The sequence below is a fragment of the Heterodontus francisci genome, unplaced genomic scaffold, assembly GCF_036365525.1.
Source record: "Heterodontus francisci isolate sHetFra1 unplaced genomic scaffold, sHetFra1.hap1 HAP1_SCAFFOLD_377, whole genome shotgun sequence".
In the NCBI taxonomy this organism is placed as follows: domain Eukaryota; kingdom Metazoa; phylum Chordata; class Chondrichthyes; order Heterodontiformes; family Heterodontidae; genus Heterodontus; species Heterodontus francisci.
Window position 1 is genome coordinate 1,414,194 of NW_027142041.1, and position 22,815 is coordinate 1,437,008.

Genomic DNA, 22,815 nt, shown 5'->3' on the forward strand with positions numbered 1-22,815 from the left:
CCCGAGTTCGACAGAACCACATCCGACCCCGAGTCCGACAGAATCACATCCGACCCCGAGTCCGACAGAACCTCATCCGACCCCGAACTCGACAGAACCACATCCGACCCCGAACTCGACAGAACCACATCCGACCCCGAGTCCGACAGAACCACATCCGACCCCGGGTCCGACAGAACCACATCCGACCCCGAGTCCGACAGAACCACATCCGACCCCGAACTCGACAGAACCACATCCGACCCCGAGTTCGACAGAACCACATCCGACCCCGAGTCCGACAGAACCACATCCGACCCCGAGTCTGACAGAAACACATCCGACCCCGAGTTCGACAGAACCACATCCGACCCCGAGTCCGACAGAACCACATCCGACCCCGAGTCCGACAGAACCACATCCGACCCGAGTCCGACAGAACCTCATCCGACCCCGAGTCCGACAGAACCACATCCGACCCCGAGTCCGACAGAACCACATCCGACCCAGAGTCCGACCGAACCACATCCGACCCCGAACCCGACAGAACCACATCCGACCCCGAGTCCGACAGAACCACATCCGACCCCGAACTCGACAGAACCACATCCGACCCCGAGTTCGACAGAACCACATCCGACCCGAGTCCGACAGAACCACATCCGACCCCGAACTCGACAGAACCACATCCGACCCCGAGTTCGACAGAACCACATCCGACCCCGAGTCCGACAGAATCACATCCGACCCCGAGTTCGACAGAATCACATCCGACCCCGAACTCGACAGAACCACATCCGACCCCGAACTCGACAGAACCACATCCGACCCCGAACCCGACAGAACCACATCTGACCCCGAGCCCGACAGAACCACATCCGACCCCGAACTCGACAGAACCCCATCTGACCCCGAGTCCGACAGAACCACATCCGACCCCGAGCCCGACAGAATCACATCCGACCCCGAACTCGACAGAATCACATCCGACCCCGAACTCGACAGAACCACATCCGACCCCGAACTCGACAGAACCACATCTGACCCCGAGCCCGACAGAACCACATCCGACCCCGAACTCGACAGAACCCCATCTGACCCCGAGTCCGACAGAACCACATCCGACCCCGAGCCCGACAGAATCACATCCGACCCCGAACTCGACAGAACCACATCCGACCCCGAGTCCGACAGAAACACATCCGACCCCGAGTCCGACAGAACCACATCCGACCCCGAACCCGACAGAACCCCATCTGACCCCGAGCCCGACAGAACCACATCCGACCCCGAACTCGACAGAACCACATCCGACCCCGAACCCGACAGAACCCCATCTGACCCCGAGCCCGACAGAACCACATCCGACCCCGAACTCGACAGAACCACATCCGACCCAGAGTCCGACCGAACCACATCCGACCCAGAGTCCGACCGAACAACATCCGACCCCGAACTCGACAGAACCACATCCGACCCCGAGTCCGACAGAACCACATCCGACCCCGAACTCGACAGAACCACATCCGACCCCGAACTCGACAGAACCACATCCGACCCCGAGTCCGACAGAACCACATCCGACCCCGAACTCGACAGAACCACATCCGATCCCGAGTCCGACAGAACCACATCCGACCCCGAGTCCGACAGAACCACATCCGACCCCGAGTCCGACAGAACCACATCCGACCCCGAGTCCGACAGAACCACATCCGACCCCGAACTCGACAGAACCACATCCGACCCCGAGTCCGACAGAACCACATCCGACCCCGAACTCGACAGAACCACATCCGACCCCGAGTCCGACAGAACCACATCCGACCCCGAGTCCGACAGAACCACATCCGACCCCGAGTCCGACAGAACCACATCCGACCCGAGTCCGACAGAACCTCATCCGACCCCGAGTCCGACAGAACCACATCCGACCCCGAGTCCGACAGAACCACATCCGACCCAGAGTCCGACCGAACCACATCCGACCCCGAACCCGACAGAACCACATCCGACCCCGAGTCCGACAGAACCACATCCGACCCCGAGTCCGACAGAACCACATCCGACCCCGAGTCCGACAGAACCACATCCGACCCCGAACTCGACAGAACCACATCCGACCCCGAGTTCGACAGAACCACATCCGACCCGAGTCCGACAGAACCACATCCGACCCCGAACTCGACAGAACCACATCCGACCCCGAGTTCGACAGAACCACATCCGACCCCGAGTCCGACAGAATCACATCCGACCCCGAGTTCGACAGAATCACATCCGACCCCGAACTCGACAGAACCACATCCGACCCCGAACTCGACAGAACCACATCCGACCCCGAACCCGACAGAACCACATCTGACCCCGAGCCCGACAGAACCACATCCGACCCCGAACTCGACAGAACCCCATCTGACCCCGAGTCCGACAGAACCACATCCGACCCCGAGCCCGACAGAATCACATCCGACCCCGAACTCGACAGAATCACATCCGACCCCGAACTCGACAGAACCACATCCGACCCCGAACTCGACAGAACCACATCTGACCCCGAGCCCGACAGAACCACATCCGACCCCGAACTCGACAGAACCCCATCTGACCCCGAGTCCGACAGAACCACATCCGACCCCGAGCCCGACAGAATCACATCCGACCCCGAACTCGACAGAACCACATCCGACCCCGAGTCCGACAGAAACACATCCGACCCCGAGTCCGACAGAACCACATCCGACCCCGAACCCGACAGAACCCCATCTGACCCCGAGCCCGACAGAACCACATCCGACCCCGAACTCGACAGAACCACATCCGACCCCGAACCCGACAGAACCCCATCTGACCCCGAGCCCGACAGAACCACATCCGACCCCGAACTCGACAGAACCACATCCGACCCAGAGTCCGACCGAACCACATCCGACCCAGAGTCCGACCGAACAACATCCGACCCCGAACTCGACAGAACCACATCCGACCCCGAGTCCGACAGAACCACATCCGACCCCGAGTCCGACAGAACCACATCCGACCCCGAGTCCGACCGAACCACATCCGACCCAGAGTCCGACCGAACAACATCCGACCCCGAACTCGACAGAACCACATCCGACCCCGAGTCCGACAGAACCACATCCGACCCCGAACTCGACAGAACCACATCCGATCCCGAGTCCGACAGAACCACATCCGACCCCGAGTCCGACAGAACCACATCCGACCCCGAGTCCGACAGAACCACATCCGACCCCGAACTCGACAGAACCACATCCGACCCCGAGTCCGACAGAACCACATCCGACCCCGAACTCGACAGAACCACATCCGACCCCGAGCCCGACAGAATCACATCCGACCCCGAACTCGACAGAATCACATCCGACCCCGAACTCGACAGAACCACATCCGACCCCGAACTCGACAGAACCACATCTGACCCCGAGCCCGACAGAACCACATCCGACCCCGAACTCGACAGAACCCCATCTGACCCCGAGTCCGACAGAACCACATCCGACCCCGAGCCCGACAGAATCACATCCGACCCCGAACTCGACAGAACCACATCCGACCCCGAGTCCGACAGAAACACATCCGACCCCGAGTCCGACAGAACCACATCCGACCCCGAACCCGACAGAACCCCATCTGACCCCGAGCCCGACAGAACCACATCCGACCCCGAACCCGACAGAACCCCATCTGACCCCGAGCCCGACAGAACCACATCCGACCCCGAACTCGACAGAACCACATCCGACCCAGAGTCCGACCGAACCACATCCGACCCAGAGTCCGACCGAACAACATCCGACCCCGAACTCGACAGAACCACATCCGACCCCGAGTCCGACAGAACCACATCCGACCCCGAGTCCGACAGAACCACATCCGACCCCGAGTCCGACCGAACCACATCCGACCCAGAGTCCGACCGAACAACATCCGACCCCGAACTCGACAGAACCACATCCGACCCCGAGTCCGACAGAACCACATCCGACCCCGAACTCGACAGAACCACATCCGATCCCGAGTCCGACAGAACCACATCCGACCCCGAGTCCGACAGAACCACATCCGACCCCGAGTCCGACAGAACCACATCCGACCCCGAACTCGACAGAACCACATCCGACCCCGAGTCCGACAGAACCACATCCGACCCCGAACTCGACAGAACCACATCCGACCCCGAGTCCGACAGAACCACATCCGACCCCGAGTCCGACAGAACCACATCCGATCCCGAGTCCGACAGAACCACATCCGACCCCGAACTCGACAGAACCACATCCGACCCCGAACCCGACAGAACCCCATCTGACCCCGAGCCCGACAGAACCACATCCGACCCCGAGCTCGACAGAACCACATCCGACCCAGAGTCCGACCGAACAACATCCGACCCCGAACTCGACAGAACCACATCCGACCCCGAGTCCGACAGAACCACATCCGACCCCGAGTCCGACAGAACCACATCCGACCCCGAACTCGACAGAACCACATCCGACCCCGAGTCCGACAGAACCACATCCGACCCCGAGTCCGACAGAACCACATCCGATCCCGAGTCCGACAGAACCACATCCGACCCCGAACTCGACAGAACCACATCCGACCCCGAACCCGACAGAACCCCATCTGACCCCGAGCCCGACAGAACCACATCCGACCCCGAGCTCGACAGAACCACATCCGACCCAGAGTCCGACCGAACCACATCCGACCCAGAGTCCGACCGAACAACATCCGACCCCGAACTCGACAGAACCACATCCGACCCCGAGTCCGACAGAACCACATCCGACCCCGAGTCCGACAGAACCACATCCGACCCCGAACTCGACAGAACCACATCCGACCCCGAGTCCGACAGAACCACATCCGACCCCGAACTCGACAGAACCACATCCGACCCAGAGTCCGACAGAACCACATCCGACCCCGAGTCCGACAGAATCACATCCGACCCCGAACTCGACAGAACCACATCCGACCCAGAGTCCGACAGAACCACATCCGACCCCGAGTCCGACAGAACCACATCCGACCCCGAGTCCGACAGAATCACATCCGACCCCGAACTCGACAGAATCACATCCGACCCCGAACTCGACAGAACCACATCCGACCCCGAGTCCGACAGAACCACATCCGACCCCGAACTCGACAGAACCACATCCGACCCCGAACTCGACAGAACCACATCCGACCCCGAGTTCGACAGAACCACATCCGACCCCGAGTCCGACAGAACCACATCCGACCCCGAGTCCGACAGAATCACATCCGACCCCGAGTCCGACAGAACCACATCTGACCCCGAGTCCGACAGAACCACATCCGACCCTGAACTCGACAGAACCACATCCGACCCCGAGTCCGACAGAACCACATCCGACCCCGAACTCGACAGAACCACATCCGACCCGAACCCGACAGAACCACATCCGACCCCGAACTCGACAGAACCACATCCGACCCCGAGTCCGACAGAACCGCATCCGACCCCGAGAGAATCACATCCGACCCCGAACTCGACAGAACCACAACCGACTGGCTATCCCCTGGATCCCTCCCCTGGATCCTCTCTCCTGGATCCTCTCACCTGCATCCTCTCCCCTGGAAGATCTCCCCTGGATCCTCTCTCCTGGATCCCTCCTCTGGATCCACTCACCTGCATCCACTCCCCTGGATCCTCTCTCCTGGATCCTCTCCCCTGGATCCTCTCACCTGCATCCTCTCCCCTGGATGATCTCCCCTGGATCCTCTCCCCTGGATCCCTCCACTGGATCCTCTCATCTGGATTCCTCCCCTGGATCCTCTCTCCTGGATCCTATCACCTGGATGCACTCCACTGGATCCTCTCATCTGGATTCCTCCCCTGGATCCTCTCCCCTGGATCCCTCCACTGGATCCTCTCATCTGGATTCCTCCCCTGGATCCTCTCCCCTAGTTCGTCTCACCTGGATCCACTCCCCTGGAACCTCTCTCCTGGATCCTCTCCCCTGCATCCTATCATCTGGATCCTTTTGCCTGGAACCTCTCCCCTGGTGCGTCTCCCCTGGCTTCTCTCCCCTGGATCCTCTCACCTGGATCCACACCCCTGTAACCTCCCCACTGGATCTCTCCCTCGGATCCTCTCCCCTGTATCCTCCCCACTGGATCTCTCCCCTGGGTCCTCTCCCCTGGATCCTCTCACCTGGATCCACACCCCTGGATCCTCTCCCCTGGATACTTTCACCTGGATCCACTCCCCTGGATTCTCTCCCCTGGATCCTCTCAGCTGAACGCTCACACTGGATCCTCTCCCCTGGATCCTCTCCCCTGGGTCCTCTCAGCTGAACGCTCACACTGCGTCCTCTCCCCTGGATTCCTCCCCTGGACCCTCTCCCCTGGATCCTCTCCCCTGGATCCACTCCTCTGGATCCACACCCCTGGATCCTCTCACCTGGATCCACACACCTGGATACCTCCCCTGCATCCTCTCCCCTGGATCCTTTCCCCTGGATCCTCTCCCCTGGATTCTCTCACCTGGATCCACACCACTGGATCCTCTCACCTGGATCCTTTCCCCTGGATCCTCTCCCCTGGATACCTCCCCTGCATCCTCTCCCCTGGATCCTTTCCCCTGGATCCTCTCCCCTGGATCCTCTCAGCTGGATCCTCTCACCTGCATCCTCTCCGCTGGATCCCTCCCCTGGATCCTCTCACCATGATCCTTTCCCCTGCATCCTCTCCCCTGGATACTCTCACCTGGATCCTCTCCCCTGGATCCCTCCCCTGGATCCTCTCACCATGATCCTTTCCCCTGCATCCTGTCCCCTGGATACTCTCACCTGCCTCCTCTCCCCTGGATCCTCTCCCCTGGATCCTTTCCCCTGGATCGTCTCACCTGGATACTTTCCCTTGCATCCTCTCCCCTGGATCCTCTCCCCTGGATCCCTCCCCTGGATCATCTCACCTGGTTCCCTCCCCTGGATCCTCTCCCCTGCATCCGCTCCCCTGTATCCTCTCCCCTGGATCGTCTCACCTGGATCCTCTCACCTGGATCCCTCCCCTGGATCCTCTCCCCTGGATTCTCTCCCCTGCATCCTCTCCCCTGGATCCTCTCCCCTGGATCCTTTCCCCTGGATCGTCTCACCTGGATACTTTCCCTTGCATCCTCTCCCCTGGATCCCTCCCTTGGATCATCTCACCTGGTTCCCTCCCCTGGATCCTCTTCCCTGCATCTGCTCCCCTGTATCCTCTCCCCTGGATCGTCTCACCTGGATCCTCTCACCTGGATCCCTCCCCTGGATCCTCTCCCCTGCATCCTCTACCCTGGATCTTCTCCCCTGATGCTCACCTGGATCCTTTCCCCTGGATCCTCTCCCCTGGATCCCCTCCCCTGGATTCTCTCCCCTGCCTCATCTCCCCTGGATCCTCTCACCTTCAGCCATCCCCTGGATCCTCTCCCCTGGATCCCCTCCCCTGCATCCTCTTCCCTGCATCCTCTCCCCTAAATCCTCTCCCCTGGATCCCTCCCCTGGATCCTCTCCCCTGGATCCCTCCCCTAGATCCTCTCCCCTGCATCCCCTCCCCTGGATCCCCTCACCTGGATCCTCTCACCTGGATCCGCTCCCCTGGATCCCCTCCTCTGGATCCTCTCCCCTGGATTCCTCCCCTGGATCCTGTCACCTGGATCCCTCCCCTGGATCCCCTCCCCTGCATCCTCTTCTCTGCATCCTCTCCCCTAAATCCTCTCCCCTGGATTCCTCCCCTGGATCCTCTCACCTGGATCCCTCCCCTGGATCCTCTCCCCTGGATCCCCTCCCCTGCATCCTCTTCCCTGCATCCTCTCCCCTAAATCCTCTCCTTTGGATCCTCTCCCCTAAATCCTCTCCCCTGGATCCTCTCCCCTAAATCCCCTCCCCTGGATCCTCTCCCCTGGATCCTCTCCCCTGGATTCCTCCCCTGTATCCTCTCACCTTGAGCCCTCCCCTGGATCCTCTCCCCTGCATCCTCTCCCCTAAATCCTCTCCCCTGGATCCCTCCCCTGGATCCTCTCCCCTGGATCCCTCCCCTAGATCCTCTCCCCTGGATCCTCTCCCCTGGATCCCCTCCCCTGGATCCTCTCACCTGGATCCTCTCCCCTGGATCCCCTCCCCTGGATCCTCTCCCCTGGATCCCTCCCCTAGATCCTCTCCCCTGGATCCTCTCCCCTGGATCCCCTCCCCTGGATCCTCTCACCTGGATCCTCTCCCCTGGATCCCCTCCCCTGGATCCTCTCCCCTGGATTCCTCCCCTGGATCCTCTCACCTGGATCCCTCCCCTGGATCCTCTCCCCTGGATCCCCTCCCCTGCATCCTCTTCCCTGCATCCTCTCCCCTAAATCCTCTCCCCTGGATCCTCTCCCCTAAATCCTCTCCCCTGGATCCCCTCACCTGGATCCCCTCCCCTGCATCCTCTTCCCTGCATCCTCTCCCCTAAATCCTCTCCCCTGGATTCCTCCACTGGATCCTCTCACCTGGATCCCTCCCCTGGATCCTCTCCCCTGGATCCCCTCCCCTGCATCCTCTTCCCTGCATCCTCTCCCCTAAATCCTCTCCTTTGGATCCTCTCCCCTAAATCCTCTCCCCTGGATCCTCTCCCCTAAATCCTCTCCTTTGGATCCTCTCCCCTAAATCCTCTCCCCTGGATCCTCTCCCCTAAATCCCCTCCCCTGGATCCTCTCCCCTGGATCCTCTCCCCTGGATTCCTCCCCTGTATCCTCTCACCTTGAGCCCTCCCCTGGATCCTCTCCCCTGCATCCTCTCCCCTGCATCCTCTCCCCTGGATCCCTCCCCTGGATCCTCTCCCCTGGATCCCTCCCCTAGATCCTCTCCCCTGGATCCCCTCCCCTGGATCCTCTCACCTGGATCCTCTCCCCTAAATCCTCTCCTTTGGATCCTCTCCCCTAAATCCTCTCCCCTGGATCCCTCCCCTGGATCCCCTCCCCTGGATCCTCTCACCTGGATCCTCTCCCCTAAATCCTCTCCTTTGGATCCTCTCCCCTAAATCCTCTCCCCTGGATCCCTCCCCTGGATCCTCTCACCTGGATCCTCTCCCCTAAATCCTCTCCTTTGGATCCTCTCCCCTAAATCCTCTCCCCTGGATCCTCTCCCCTGGATCCCCTCCCCTGGATCCTCTCACCTGGTTTTCAGTACTCATTCCAGACTGAATTTAAATCCCAGTTTAGCCCCCACCCGCTCTTCAAGAGTCCGACCAATCACCATAGACATCTGCTAACACTCGATTGGTTCCGTCGATTAACCCGGAAGCAATGGTCCAATTAAATCGGCGCTAACAGTGTCAGTGGAGACAGGGAGAGCTACCATTGGATGTCGGTGGGTTTCTGCTGCGGAGCGGGGCGTGTCCTGCCACTTGTTTGCGAAAAACCAATCGCGGATCCTGGGAGCGGCCCGAGGCCCGAAGCCGGCAACAGGAGAACGGGCTCAGCAGGGTAAGAGAGGGGAGCGTGGAGCGGGCACCGGGGAGGGAAGGACGTGATGGAGCGGAGCCGCTTCTGTCCATCAGGACCCAGAACAACATTGTAACAAAACCAGTTGTAGCGAGTGTAACAAAGCGCAATATTGTAACACCGGACAGTGCAGTAACAGAGCGGCTGGAATCGGCACTGGATACACCGGACAGTGCAGTAACAGAGCGGCTGGAATCGGCACTGGATACACCGGACAGTGCAGTAACAGAGCGGCTGGAATCGGCACTGGATACACCGGACAGTGCAGTAACAGAGCGGCTGGAATCGGCACTGGATACACCGGACAGTGCAGTAACAGAGCGGCTGGAATCGGCACTGGATACACCGGACAGTGCAGTAACAGAGCGGCTGGAATCGGCACTGGATACACCGGACAGTGCAGTAACAGAGCGGCTGGAATCGGCACTGGATACACCGGACAGTGCAGTAACAGAGCGGCTGGAATCGGCACTGGATACACCGGACAGTGCAGTAACAGAGCGGCTGGAATCGGCACTGGATACACCGGACAGTGCAGTAACAGAGCGGCTGGAATCGGCACTGGATACACCGGACAGTGCAGTAACAGAGCGGCTGGAATCGGCACTGGATACACCGGACAGTGCAGTAACAGAGCGGCTGGAATCGGCACTGGATACACCGGACAGTGCAGTAACAGAGCGGCTGGAATCGGCACTGGATACACCGGACAGTGCAGTAACAGAGCGGCTGGAATCGGCACTGGATACACCGGACAGTGCAGTAACAGAGCGGCTGGAATCGGCACTGGATACACCGGACAGTGCAGTAACAGAGCGGCTGGAATCGGCACTGGATACACCGGACAGTGCAGTAACAGAGCGGCTGGAATCGGCACTGGATACACCGGACAGTGCAGTAACAGAGCGGCTGGAATCGGCACTGGATACACCGGACAGTGCAGTAACAGAGCGGCTGGAATCGGCACTGGATACACCGGACAGTGCAGTAACAGAGCGGCTGGAATCGGCACTGGATACACCGGACAGTGCAGTAACAGAGCGGCTGGAATCGGCACTGGATACACCGGACAGTGCAGTAACAGAGCGGCTGGAATCGGCACTGGATACACCGGACAGTGCAGTAACAGAGCGGCTGGAATCGGCACTGGATACACCGGACAGTGCAGTAACAGAGCGGCTGGAATCGGCACTGGATACACCGGACAGTGCAGTAACAGAGCGGCTGGAATCGGCACTGGATACACCGGACAGTGCAGTAACAGAGCGGATGGAATCGGCACTGGATACACCGGACAGTGCAGTAACAGAGCGGATGGAATCGGCACTGGATACACCGGACAGTGCAGTAACAGAGCGGCTGGAATCGGCACTGGATACACCGGACAGTGCAGTAACAGAGCGGCTGGAATCGGCACTGGATACACCGGACAGTGCTGTAACAGAGCGGCTGGAATCGGCACTGGATACACCGGACAGTGCAGTAACAGAGCGGCTGGAATCGGCACTGGATACACCGGACAGTGCAGTAACAGAGCGGCTGGAATCGGCACTGGATACACCGGACAGTGCAGTAACAGAGCGGCTGGAATCGGCACTGGATACACCGGACAGTGCAGTAACAGAGCGGCTGGAATCGGCACTGGATACACCGGACAGTGCAGTAACAGAGCGGCTGGAATCGGCACTGGATACACCGGACAGTGCAGTAACAGAGTGGATGGAATCGGCACTGGATACACCGGACAGTGCAGTAACAGAGCGGATGGAATCGGCACTGGATACACCGGACAGTGCAGTAACAGAGCGGCTGGAATCGGCACTGGATACACCGGACAGTGCAGTAACAGAGCGGCTGGAATCGGCACTGGATACACCGGACAGTGCTGTAACAGAGCGGCTGGAATCGGCACTGGATACACCGGACAGTGCAGTAACAGAGCGGCTGGAATCGGCACTGGATACACCGGACAGTGCTGTAACAGAGCGGCTGGAATCGGCACTGGATACACCGGACAGTGCTGTAACAGAGCGGCTGGAATCGGCACTGGATACACCGGACAGTGCAGTAACAGAGCGGCTGGAATCGGCACTGGATACACCGGACAGTGCTGTAACAGAGCGGCTGGAATCGGCACTGGATACACCGGACAGTGCTGTAACAGAGCGAATGGAATCGGCACTGGATACACCGGACAGTGCTGTAACAGAGCGGCTGGAATCGGCACTGGATACACCGGACAGTGCTGTAACAGAGCGGCTGGAATCGGCACTGGATACACCGGACAGTGCAGTAACAGAGCGGCTGGAATCGGCACTGGATACACCGGACAGTGCAGTAACAGAGCGGATGGAATCGGCACTGGATACACCGGACAGTGCAGTAACAGAGCGGATGGAATCGGCACTGGATACACCGGACAGTGCAGTAACAGAGCGGCTGGAATCGGCACTGGATACACCGGACAGTGCAGTAACAGAGCGGCTGGAATCGGCACTGGATACACCGGACAGTGCTGTAACAGAGCGGCTGGAATCGGCACTGGATACACCGGACAGTGCTGTAACAGAGCGGCTGGAATCGGCACTGGATACACCGGACAGTGCAGTAACAGAGCGGCTGGAATCGGCACTGGATACACCGGACAGTGCTGTAACAGAGCGGCTGGAATCGGCACTGGATACACCGGACAGTGCTGTAACAGAGCGAATGGAATCGGCACTGGATACACCGGACAGTGCTGTAACAGAGCGGCTGGAATTGGCACTGGATACACCGGACAGTGCTGTAACAGAGCGGCTGGAATCGGCACTGGATACACCGGACAGTGCTGTAACAGAGCGGCTGGAATTGGCACTGGGACACCGGACAGTGCTGTAACAGAGCGGATGGAATTGGCACTGGATACACCGGACAGTGCTGAAACAGAGCAGATGGAATCGGCACTGGATACACCGGACAGTGCAGTAACAGAGCGGCTGGAATCGGCACTGGATACACCGGACAGTGCAGTAACAGAGCGGCTGGAATTGGCACTGGATACACCGGACAGTGCAGTAACAGAGCGGCTGGAATCGGCACTGGATACACCGGACAGTGCTGTAACAGAGCGGCTGGAATCGGCACTGGATACACCGGACAGTGCTGTAACAGAGCGGATGGAATTGGCACTGGATACACCGGACAGTGCTGTAACAGAGCGGCTGGAATCGGCACTGGATACACCGGACAGTGCTGTAACAGAGCGGCTGGAATCGGCACTGGGACACCGGACAGTGCTGTGACAGAGCGGATGGAATTGGCACTGGATACACCGGACAGTGCTGTGACAGAGCGGATGGAATCGGCACTGGATACACCGGACAGTGCAGTAACAGAGCGGCTGGAATTGGCACTGGATACACCGGACAGTGCAGTAACAGAGCGGCTGGAATGGGCACTGGATACACCGGACAGTGCTGTAACAGAGCGGCTGGAATCGGCACTGGATACACCGGACAGTGCTGTAACAGAGCGGCTGGAATCGGCACTGGATACACCGGACAGTGCTGTAACAGAGCGGCTGGAATCGGCACTGGATACACCGGACAGTGCTGAAACAGAGCGGCTGGAATTGGCACTGGATACACCGGACAGTGCTGTAACAGAGCGGCTGGAATCGGCACTGGATACACCGGACAGTGCAGTAACAGAGCGGCTGGAATCGGCACTGGATACACCGGACAGTGCTGTAACAGAGCGGCTGGAATCGGCACTGGATACACCGGACAGTGCAGTAACAGAGCGGCTGGAAAATGCACTGGGACACCGGACAGTGCTGTAACAGAGCGGCTGGAATCGGCACTGGGACACCGGACAGCGCTGTAACAGAGCGGCTGGAATCGGCACTGGGACACCGGACAGTGCTGTAACAGAGCGGCTGGAATCGGCACTGGGACACCGGACAGTGCTGTAACAGAGCGGCTGGAATCGGCACTGGATACACCGGACAGTGCAGTAACAGAGCGGCTGGAATCGGCACTGGGACACCGGACAGTGCTGTAACAGAGCGGCTGGAATCGGCACTGGGACACCGGACAGTGCAGTAACAGAGCGGCTGGAATCGGCACTGGATACACCGGACAGTGCAGTAACAGAGCGGCTGGAATCGGCACTGGGACACCGGGCAGTGCAGTAACAGAGCGGCTGGTTTCGGCACTGGATACACCGGGCAGTGCAGTAACAGAGCGGCTGGAATTGGCACTGGATACACCGGGCAGTGCAGTAACAGAGCGGCTGGAATCGGCACTGGATACACCGGGCAGTGCAGTAACAGAGCGGCTGGAATCGGCACTGGATACACCGGGCAGTGCAGTAACAGAGCGGCTGGAATCGGCACTGGGACACCGGACAGTGCAGTAACAGAGCGGCTGGAATCGGCACTGGGACACCGGACAGTGCAGTAACAGAGCGGCTGGAATCGGCACTGGGACACCGGACAGTGCAGTAACAGAGCGGCTGGAATCGGCACTGGGACACCGGACAGTGCAGTAACAGAGCGGCTGGAATCGGCACTGGGACACCGGACAGTGCAGTAACAGAGCGGCTGGAATCGGCACTGGGACACCGGACAGTGCAGTAACAGAGCGGCTGGAATCGGCACTGGATACACCGGACAGTGCAGTAACAGAGCGGCTGGAATCGGCACTGGGACACCGGGCAGTGCAGTAACAGAGCGGCTGGAATCGGCACTGGGACACCGGACAGTGCAGTAACAGAGCGGCTGGAATCGGCATTGGGACACCGGACAGTGCAGTAACAGAGCGGCTGGAATCGGCACTGGGATAAGAATGTTAGGAAGGCATATGGGATACTTGCCTTTATTAGCCGAGGCATAGAATATAAGAGCAGGGAGGTTATGATGGAGCTGTATAAAACGCTAGTTAGGCCACAGCTGGAGTACTGTGTACAGTTCTGGGCACCAGACTATAGGAAGGATGTGATTGCACTGGAGAGGGTGCAGAGGAAATTCACCAGGATGTTGCCTGGGCTGGAGCATTTCAGCTATGAAGAGAGACTAGATAGACTGGGGTTGTTTTCCTTAGAGCAGAAAAGGCTGAGGGGGGACCTGATTGAGGTATACAAAATTATGAGGGGCATTGATAGATTAGATAGGAAGAAACTTTTTCTCTTAGTGGAGGGGTCAAGAACCAGGCGCATAGATTTAAGGTAGGGGTAGGAGGTTTAGAGGGGATTTGAGGAAATATCTTTTTCACTCAGAGGGTGGTTGGAATCTGGAACACACTGCCTGAAGGGGTGGTAGAGGTAGGAACCCTCACAACATTTAAGAAGTATTTAGATGAGCACTTGAAATGCCATAGCATACAAGGCTACGGGCCAAGTGCTGGAAAATGGGATCAGAATAGTTGGTTGCTGGATGGCCGGCACAGACATGATGGGCCGAAGGGCCTGTTACTGTGCTGTATAACTCTATGACTATGACGCTGGACAGTGCTGTAACTGGCTGGCTGGAATCGGCACTGGAGCACCGACTCTCATACTGGCACTGTAACTGACAGTTCACCATGATGTTACCATACTCCATAAGTTCCTTAGTGTTATTCTTAGAAAACAGTTATATTATTGGACCAGTAATCCAGAGGCCTGGACTATTGATCCAGAGGCATGAGTTCAAATCCCATCAGAGCAGCTGGAGAATTTAAATTCGGTTGGATTCAGTTAAATCGAAATTAAAAAGCTAGTCTCAGAAGTGGGGATGTTTGCTGATGATTGCACAATGTTCAGCACCATTTGCGACTCCTCAGATACTGAAGCAGTCCGTGTAGAAATGCAACAAGACCTGGACAATATCCAGGCTTGGGCTGATAAGTGGCAAGTAACATTCGTGCCACACAAGTGCCAGGCAATGACCATCTCCAACAAGAGACAATCTAACCATCTCTCCTTGACATTCAATGGCATTACCATCGCTGAATCCCCCACGATCAATATCCTGGGGCTTACCATTGACCAGAAACTGAACTGGAGTAGCCATATAAATACTGTGGCTACAAGAGCTGGTCTGAGGCTAGGAATCCTGCAGCAAGTAACTCACCTCCTGACTCCCCAAAGTCTGTCCACCATCTACAAGGCACAAGTCAGGAGTGTGATGGAATACTCTCCACTTGCCTGGATGGGTGCAGCTCCAACAACACTCAAGAAGCTCGACACCATCCAGGACAAAGCAGCCCGCTTGATTGGCACACCATCCACAAACATTCACTCTCTCCACCACCGACACACAGTGGCAGCAGTGTGTACCATCTACAAGATACATTGCAGCAATGCACCAAGGCTCCTTCGACAGCACCTTTCAAACCTGTGACCTCTACCACCTCGAAGGACAAGGTCAGCTGATGCATGGGAACACCACCACCTGCAAGTTCCCGTCCAAGTCACACACCATCCTGACTTGGAACTATATCACCGTTCCTTCACTGTCGCTGGGTCAAAATCCTGGAACTCCCTTCCTAACAGCACTGTGGGTATACCTACCGCACATGGACTGCAGCGGTTCAAGAAGGCAGCTCACCACCACCTTCTCAAGGGCAATAAGGGTTGGGCAATAAATGCTGGCATAGCCAGTGACGCCCACATCCCATGAATGAATAAAAAAAATGATGACCATGAAACTACTGATTGTTGTAAAAACCCATCTGTTCACTATAGGGAAGGAAGTCTTCTATCCTTACACAATCTGCCCTAAGAAAGGACTCCAGACCCACAGCAATGTGATTGATACTTAAATACCCTCTGAAATGCCAAGCAAGCCACTCAGTTACATTCAAGAAGTCGGCTCACCACCACCTTCTCAAGGACAATTAGGCTGTTGCCAACGACACTGATATCCCATGAATGAAGAAATAACTCCAATGATAAGACTGATTAAGTTGCTTGCATTTACTGTTTTCAGATCCTATTTGTGTGATTTTAACACTTTGTAAGTTTCATGTGGGAAATGAGTTTACTGCTCTGTCTGATGAGGGAGATTCCCAGTTCATTGAGAGCTTGCTGCAGTCAGAGGGAATCTGATACCAGTGTGCCCCCATCCAGGAGTTGCTGCTTGTGAGATCTTACTGTGCACAAAGTGGTTTTTGTATTTCCTACAGTCGAAAGTATTTGTATGAGGTGCCTCTCAATGTGAGCAGGTGGTATGTAAATACAAGTGATATAATTTTTTATTTTATTTTTTTTTATTTAGAGATACAGCACTGAAACAGGCCCTTCGGCCCACCGAGTCTGTGCCGACCAACAACCACCCATTTATACTAATCCTACATTAATCCCATATTCCCTACCACATCCCCACCATTCTCCTACCACCTACCTACACTAGGGGCGATTTACAATGGCCAATTTACCTATCAACCTGCAAGTCTTTGGCTGTGGGAGGAAACCCACGCAGTCACAGGGAGAACTTGCAAACTCCGCACAGTGAGCAGGTGGTATGTAAATACAAGTGATATAATTGTGTAACATTTCACTCTCTTTCCCCAGAGGAATAACAGAGCTCACTATGGCAAGCAAAGATGAGAACCTTTTGGCAAGCATTAACAGTGCTTTCTTGAAACACACCAAGGTTGAGGAAGTGAGGAGGGACAACATGCTCATGATGCAACCCTATGCCAACTGGGAGGAGTTTCTGATGCCAGCCCCCATGTCTATTGCGATCCTAGGTGAACTGATCATCATCTCTTCTACCGGTGACTTCCCCGTAAACAAGCACACCCCAGAAAGACAATACAAACACATCAAATATCCCGAATCCTTTCGGGCCTGCCTGATGCAGGTCAGTAACTATGGCTGGAAAACGTTTAATTTGGCCCATAAGAACATGGACCAGATTCGGCTTCACTCCCAGAGTGTCCCCACACACCTGAAGAATACAGTGAAGACTTTGATGCAAGGTGACCAGCAGATTCTGGAGAAGATCCTCCCTCTTCAGCTGGGCAGCATCAAGGCTGTTGCTGATGATTGTCTGGGACTAGCCCAGGAGGTGGAGAAGGACTTCTCTGCTCTCACTGACTTAATCCATGAGCTGCTGGAGGCCTGCAGCAGTGCCAAGGGTGCGTATCAGGATGAGTCCAAGAAGGTCCATCAAGCCCTGGAGGAGGCCAAATGTCGAAAGGCCACCGCAGAGAAGGCAAAGAGGCAGGTGGACGAATATTTTACCAGGATGAACAAAGAAATGGAGGAGGCCCACAATGCCTATAAGAACACGTTGGAGTCTGCACCAAGTGAGTGGGGGGTCATGGGCATGTTTGCAGTGGAGAACTCAATCAATCTGGTCAGCAACCTTGTGACGGGCTTCATGTCAATGGTCACAGCTGACCCAGTGAGTCTCTCCACCACTGTGGTGGAGACCCTGGCCAATGTTGGCAATGTTATCGCAGAAAAGGTGAAGAAAAAGGACCAAGCTGACGCTTCACCACAGCAATTTGAGCTGGACCCAGTGGCTGCTAACAATGTCCTATCAAAGTCCAGTGACCTACTGATAGCCACAGTGAAGCTTCAGGACCTGCTATCTGAGGATGCCAAGCTAAATCTGAATAAACTCCTGGACCATGTGACTGGCAGTGTGAACTCTGACATCTCCAGGCACATGTTCCAGAGGATTAAAACCGAGATCAATCTGGAGGAGGACTGTAGCCCGAAGCAAGCAGCCCTGACTCTGTGCAAAAGGGGGATCGCTATCTGTGAGAAGCTGGAGGACATTGGCCGGTATGAAGAGCCCAGTGAGGAGCAGATGGAGATTGTGGCCGTGAAGATTGGCGAGCTGTATGGGAAAGTCCTGAAGTTCAGTGCAGGGTGCATAGCTTCCAACAGCTCATCAGTGCTCCCCCAGACCGCCCCAAACCTCTCCAGGGCGGCTGGGGTCCAGGATCCTGAGGACAAGAGCATGGTACAAACCGTGGTTGCACAGGCCAGGTTCAAGATCGAGAACGCCAAAGCGCATCTGGATAGCACCCGGGCAGAATATGAGAAGAGTTTCCAAAACATGAAGCAGAGTAACAAGGAGTTGGATGACATATTGATCATGATGAGGAAATGCCAGGTGGTGAAGATTGACTTTGATACCACACTGAAGATGTTGGCACAGGGCCTGGACGCATTGGGTAGGGTGAGAGAGCAGTGGACCAAGATGATCCACTTCTTTCAGATGGTTTCCAACTTGATCCACATTTGCCTCACCAAGTCCCTGAAAAAGTTCACTGCTCACAGTGAGGAAATCCGTGGAATTGAGGGCTACAACCAGCAAAAACTCATCAGAGACTTAATTTACACCCAAGCTTTTCAGGCAACCAACATCTCCTACCTGATCCACATGATCTCAAAAACCTATGTGGAAATTTCCAGCAAGTACCTGATGGACCGAGTGACTAGCCTGGGCCGACTCCTCACCCTAGACCCAGAGGATGCAGACTTTCACACCGAGCGCCAACTGCTGCAACGAGGCTGCGACGATGCCCGCAAGATGATCATGGAACGTGTGTTGAGCAGCAAGGAGGAGTTTGAGAGTCGGGTACAGCAGCGGATCGAGGCCATTGACTCTGGTTTGAAGGCCGCGCTGCCTCCTCCTTCTGAATGTGAAGTACGGGCAATGGAGTGCTCGCTGAAACAGCAGCCACAATCCATCTTTCAGGAAATTTCAGAGGGCGAGGAGGATCAATGGGCCTGAGAGACAGAGTAAAACTCCAGTCACTGTGGTGAGTGGGCAAGAGAAACTGACCATTGAGAAATCGAGCCAAGTCTGTTCTCTCTTTTGTTTCTTCAGTTAGGTGGAGCTGAGGGACGTTGGGAGAGGGGTGGGATTGGGGAGAGGGTGAGACTGGGCACGTGGACAGAGGGTGGGATTGGGGAGAGGATGGGATTGGGCACGTGGGGAGAGGGTGGGATTGGGGAGAGGGTGAGATTGGGCACATGGACAGAGGGTGGGATTGGGCACGTGGACAGAGGATGGGATTGGGCACGTGGGGAGAGGGTGGGATTGAGGAGAGGGTGGGATTCGGCACGTGGACAGTGGATGGGATTGGGGATCGGGTGGAATTGGGCACGTGGGGAGAGGGTGGGATTGGGCACGTGGAGAGAGGGTGGGATTGGGGAGAGGGTGGGATTGGGTATGTGGAGAGACGGTGGGATTGGGCACGTGGAGAGAGGGTGGGATTGGGCACGTGGACAGAGGGTGGGATTGGGGATCGGGTGGAATTGGGCACGTGGGGAGAGGGTGGGATTGGGCACGTGGACAGAGGGTGGGATTGGGGATCGGGTGGGATTGGGTATGTGGAGAGACGGTGGGATTGGGCACGTGGAGAGAGGGTGGGATTGGGGATCGGGTGGGATTGGGCATGTGGGGAGAGGGTGGGATTGGGCACGTGGACAGAGGGTGGGATTGGGCACGTGGACAGAGGGTGGGATTGGGGATCGGGTGGGATTGGGCATGTGGGGAGAGGGTGGGATTGGGCACGTGGACAGAGGGTGGGATTGGGGATCGGGTGGGATTGGGTATGTGGAGAGACGGTGGGATTGGGCACGTGGAGAGACGGTGGGATTGGGCACGCAGAGAGAGGGTGGGATTGGGCACGTGGACAGAGGGTGGGACTGGCGTGAGGGTGGGATTGGGCACGTGGAGAGAATGTGGGATTGGGCACGTGGGGAGAGGGTGGGATTGGGCACGTGGGGAGAGGGTGGAATTGGGCACGTGGACAGAGGGTGGGACTGGCGTGAGGGTGGGATTGGGCACGTGGAGAGATGGTGGGATTGGGCACGCAGAGAGAGGGTGGGATTGGGCACGTGGACAGAGGGTGGGACTGGCGTGAGGGTGGGATTGGGCACGTGGAGAGAATGTGGGATTGGGCACGTGGGGAGAGGGTGGGATTGGGCACGTGGGGAGAGGGTGGGATTGGGCACGTGGGGAGAGGGTGGGATTGGGCACGTGGGGAGAGGGTGGGATTGGGCACGTGGGGAGTGGGTGGGATTGGGCACGTGGGGAGAGGGTGGGATTGGGCACGTGGGGTGAGGGTGGGATTGGGATTCTGCTTCAATTTGTGATCAGGGAATAATAAAAGTGGCTCTTTTCCTATTCTCATCAATTCTAAAATAATGTAACTGTTTTTCAGGAGATTTGGAAGAAGTTGTTTGAACCAAAGATGAAGGATTTGAATGTGGAGCAGCATCTCCTGACTGTGCTTTTACACTTGAGTTATTTATTTCTATGTTGCAATATTGGGCCCTCCCTGTGATTTGGGGCCTTATTGTTGAGCTGTAATACTCATGAGGCAGAGAGCAGGTTGCAACTTGATGGAACGCCCCTCCACTTGTCTCCCCCAACAGAGGAGCTGCCTGAAGCCCCTGGGTCTTGCAGTAGGTGGGGTTGCCCTGTTCTCAGCTTCCTCCTCTTCCCCTCACACAGCTGCTGTGTCTTGACCATCTGGCACGGTCAGTGAGTCTAACCTGCTTAGGGGATTGCAGTGACTAGTCTGGTGTGGAGATGAAAGTTTTAAGAGGCCCGGTGGAGAGCGATCTCAGTGGGTTAGTGGAGTGGGTTATCTAGTGATTGGGGAAGAGGTCTCCATTCAACAAGGCAGGAAATGATGGTTGGAATTCTTCGAAACAGCCACAAGGAAGGCAGTTTAGATAAAACTTTCATCAAGAAAATCCCTGTTGTGTTTCGGGAAGCCAGGATTTCAGTGGGATCAGACTGCCAGAGAGCCCTGTGTCGTAGGTGACCATTGCAGATCAGCACTGTTTCCCTCTACAATCCCCCTCCCACCCTACTTAATCCCTTCTTCTCATTTATTTTTCAACTGTCTGTAATCCCACGGATTCTCTCTCAGACTCACCTGTGACATCCCCGTATCTCTGAGACTCACCTGTGACATCCCCGTATCTCTGAGACTCACCTGTGACATCCCCGTATCTCTGAGACTCACCTGTGACATCCCCGTATCTGAGACCCACCTGTGACATCCCCGTATCTCTGAGACCCACCTGTGACATCCCCGTATCTGAGACCCACCTGTGACATCCCCGTATCTCTGAGACTCACCTGTGACATCCCCGTATCTGAGACCCACCTGTGACATCCCCGTATCTCTGAGACTCACCTGTGACATCCCCGTATCTGAGACCCACCTGTGACATCCCCGTATCTCTGAGACTCACCTGTGACATCCCCGTATCTGAGACCCACCTGTGACATCCCCGTATCTCTGAGACTCACCTGTGACATCCCCGTATCTCTGAGACTCACCTGTGACATCCCCGTATCTCTGAGACTCACCTGTGACATCCCCGTATCTGAGACCCACCTGTGACATCCCCGTATCTCTGAGACTCACCTGTGACATCCCCGTATCTGAGACCCACCTGTGACATCCCCGTATCTCTGAGACTCACCTGTGACATCCCCGTATCTCTGAGACCCACCTGTGACATCCCCGTATCTCTGAGACTCACCTATGACATCCCCGTATCTCTGAGACCCACCTGTGACATCCCCATATCTTTGAGCTCTGCTTCATCCTGTCATGTCATCTTCTCACACCTGATGATTTTTTGTGAAACATTTTCTGCATTAAACTGATCTGATCAAATCTTCAGTCTCTGCTGCCTTTGTACATGCTGGTTTTTGAAGTCTGATGCTGGTTTGTTGAGGGAGCACAGGACTAGTGAAACACCACCTGTCCCTCTTCAAGGACCTTCATCATTCTCAGGATCTGCTCTGAAGGACCATCTCTGAGGTGGTGATGATTGTGTTGCTTTGTTGAGTTATTGGGAACGGTTTAATACAGCTGCTCCAGAGGGCAGTACAGAGGCAATCGTGTTGGATGGGGTGGGGGGGGGGTGGGGTTGCAGTCACAGATAGAGTCAAAGTGGATGAGGATTTTGGGGGAGATTTAATAGAACTGTTCAAAATCAGGAAGCATTTTAACAGTAAATAAGGAGAAACTGAAGATAATTGGCAAAACCTTCTTCTAAATGACGGCAGGTTTCCTTTCCCAAAGAAGATTAGTAAACACAGCACGCACATTGTGCTGGGCTAGATCATCATCATACTGATCAATAGCAACCCCATAATTGTTACAGGGAAGAGCAGCCCCAGTATTATAGCAGCACTGGTCTGTTGCAATATTGGTTTGTGGTTCAGTTTGTGGATGTGACCTGCTCCACACACTCTCTGTGGTTTACTGGAGTTCTGCTTTTGTTTACTTTCCTGCAGACTCAGAGTAGACACTGCTGGTCTCTGCAGTTAACCTGTCCGACAAGCTACCCACCCCAGC

At 56.3% G+C, this 22,815-nt stretch overlaps 1 protein-coding gene across 1 annotated transcript; it reads left to right on the forward strand.

The window, feature by feature from the left end:
- The first annotated feature begins 9,352 nt into the window (after nt 1-9,352).
- Nucleotides 9,353-22,128, forward strand: LOC137366353 (uncharacterized). The gene is made up of 3 exons (XM_068028247.1): nt 9,353-9,478; nt 17,033-19,242; nt 20,653-22,128. Exons 1-2 carry the CDS (start codon nt 9,357-9,359, stop codon nt 19,212-19,214), a joined length of 2,304 nt encoding a protein of 767 aa, XP_067884348.1. The 5' UTR covers nt 9,353-9,356; the 3' UTR covers nt 19,215-19,242; nt 20,653-22,128.
- Nucleotides 22,129-22,815: the final 687 nt, after the last annotated feature.

Excerpts from the sequence above, each read along its gene's own strand:
- LOC137366353 (XM_068028247.1), top strand. The coding sequence starts at position 9,357 with ATGTCGGTGGGTTTCTGCTGCGGAGCGGGGCGTGTCCTGCCACTTGTT. Across the intron at positions 9,479-17,032 it reads AGGAGAACGGGCTCAGCAGG|AGGAATAACAGAGCTCACTA; the intron begins GTAAGAGAGGGG and ends CTCTTTCCCCAG.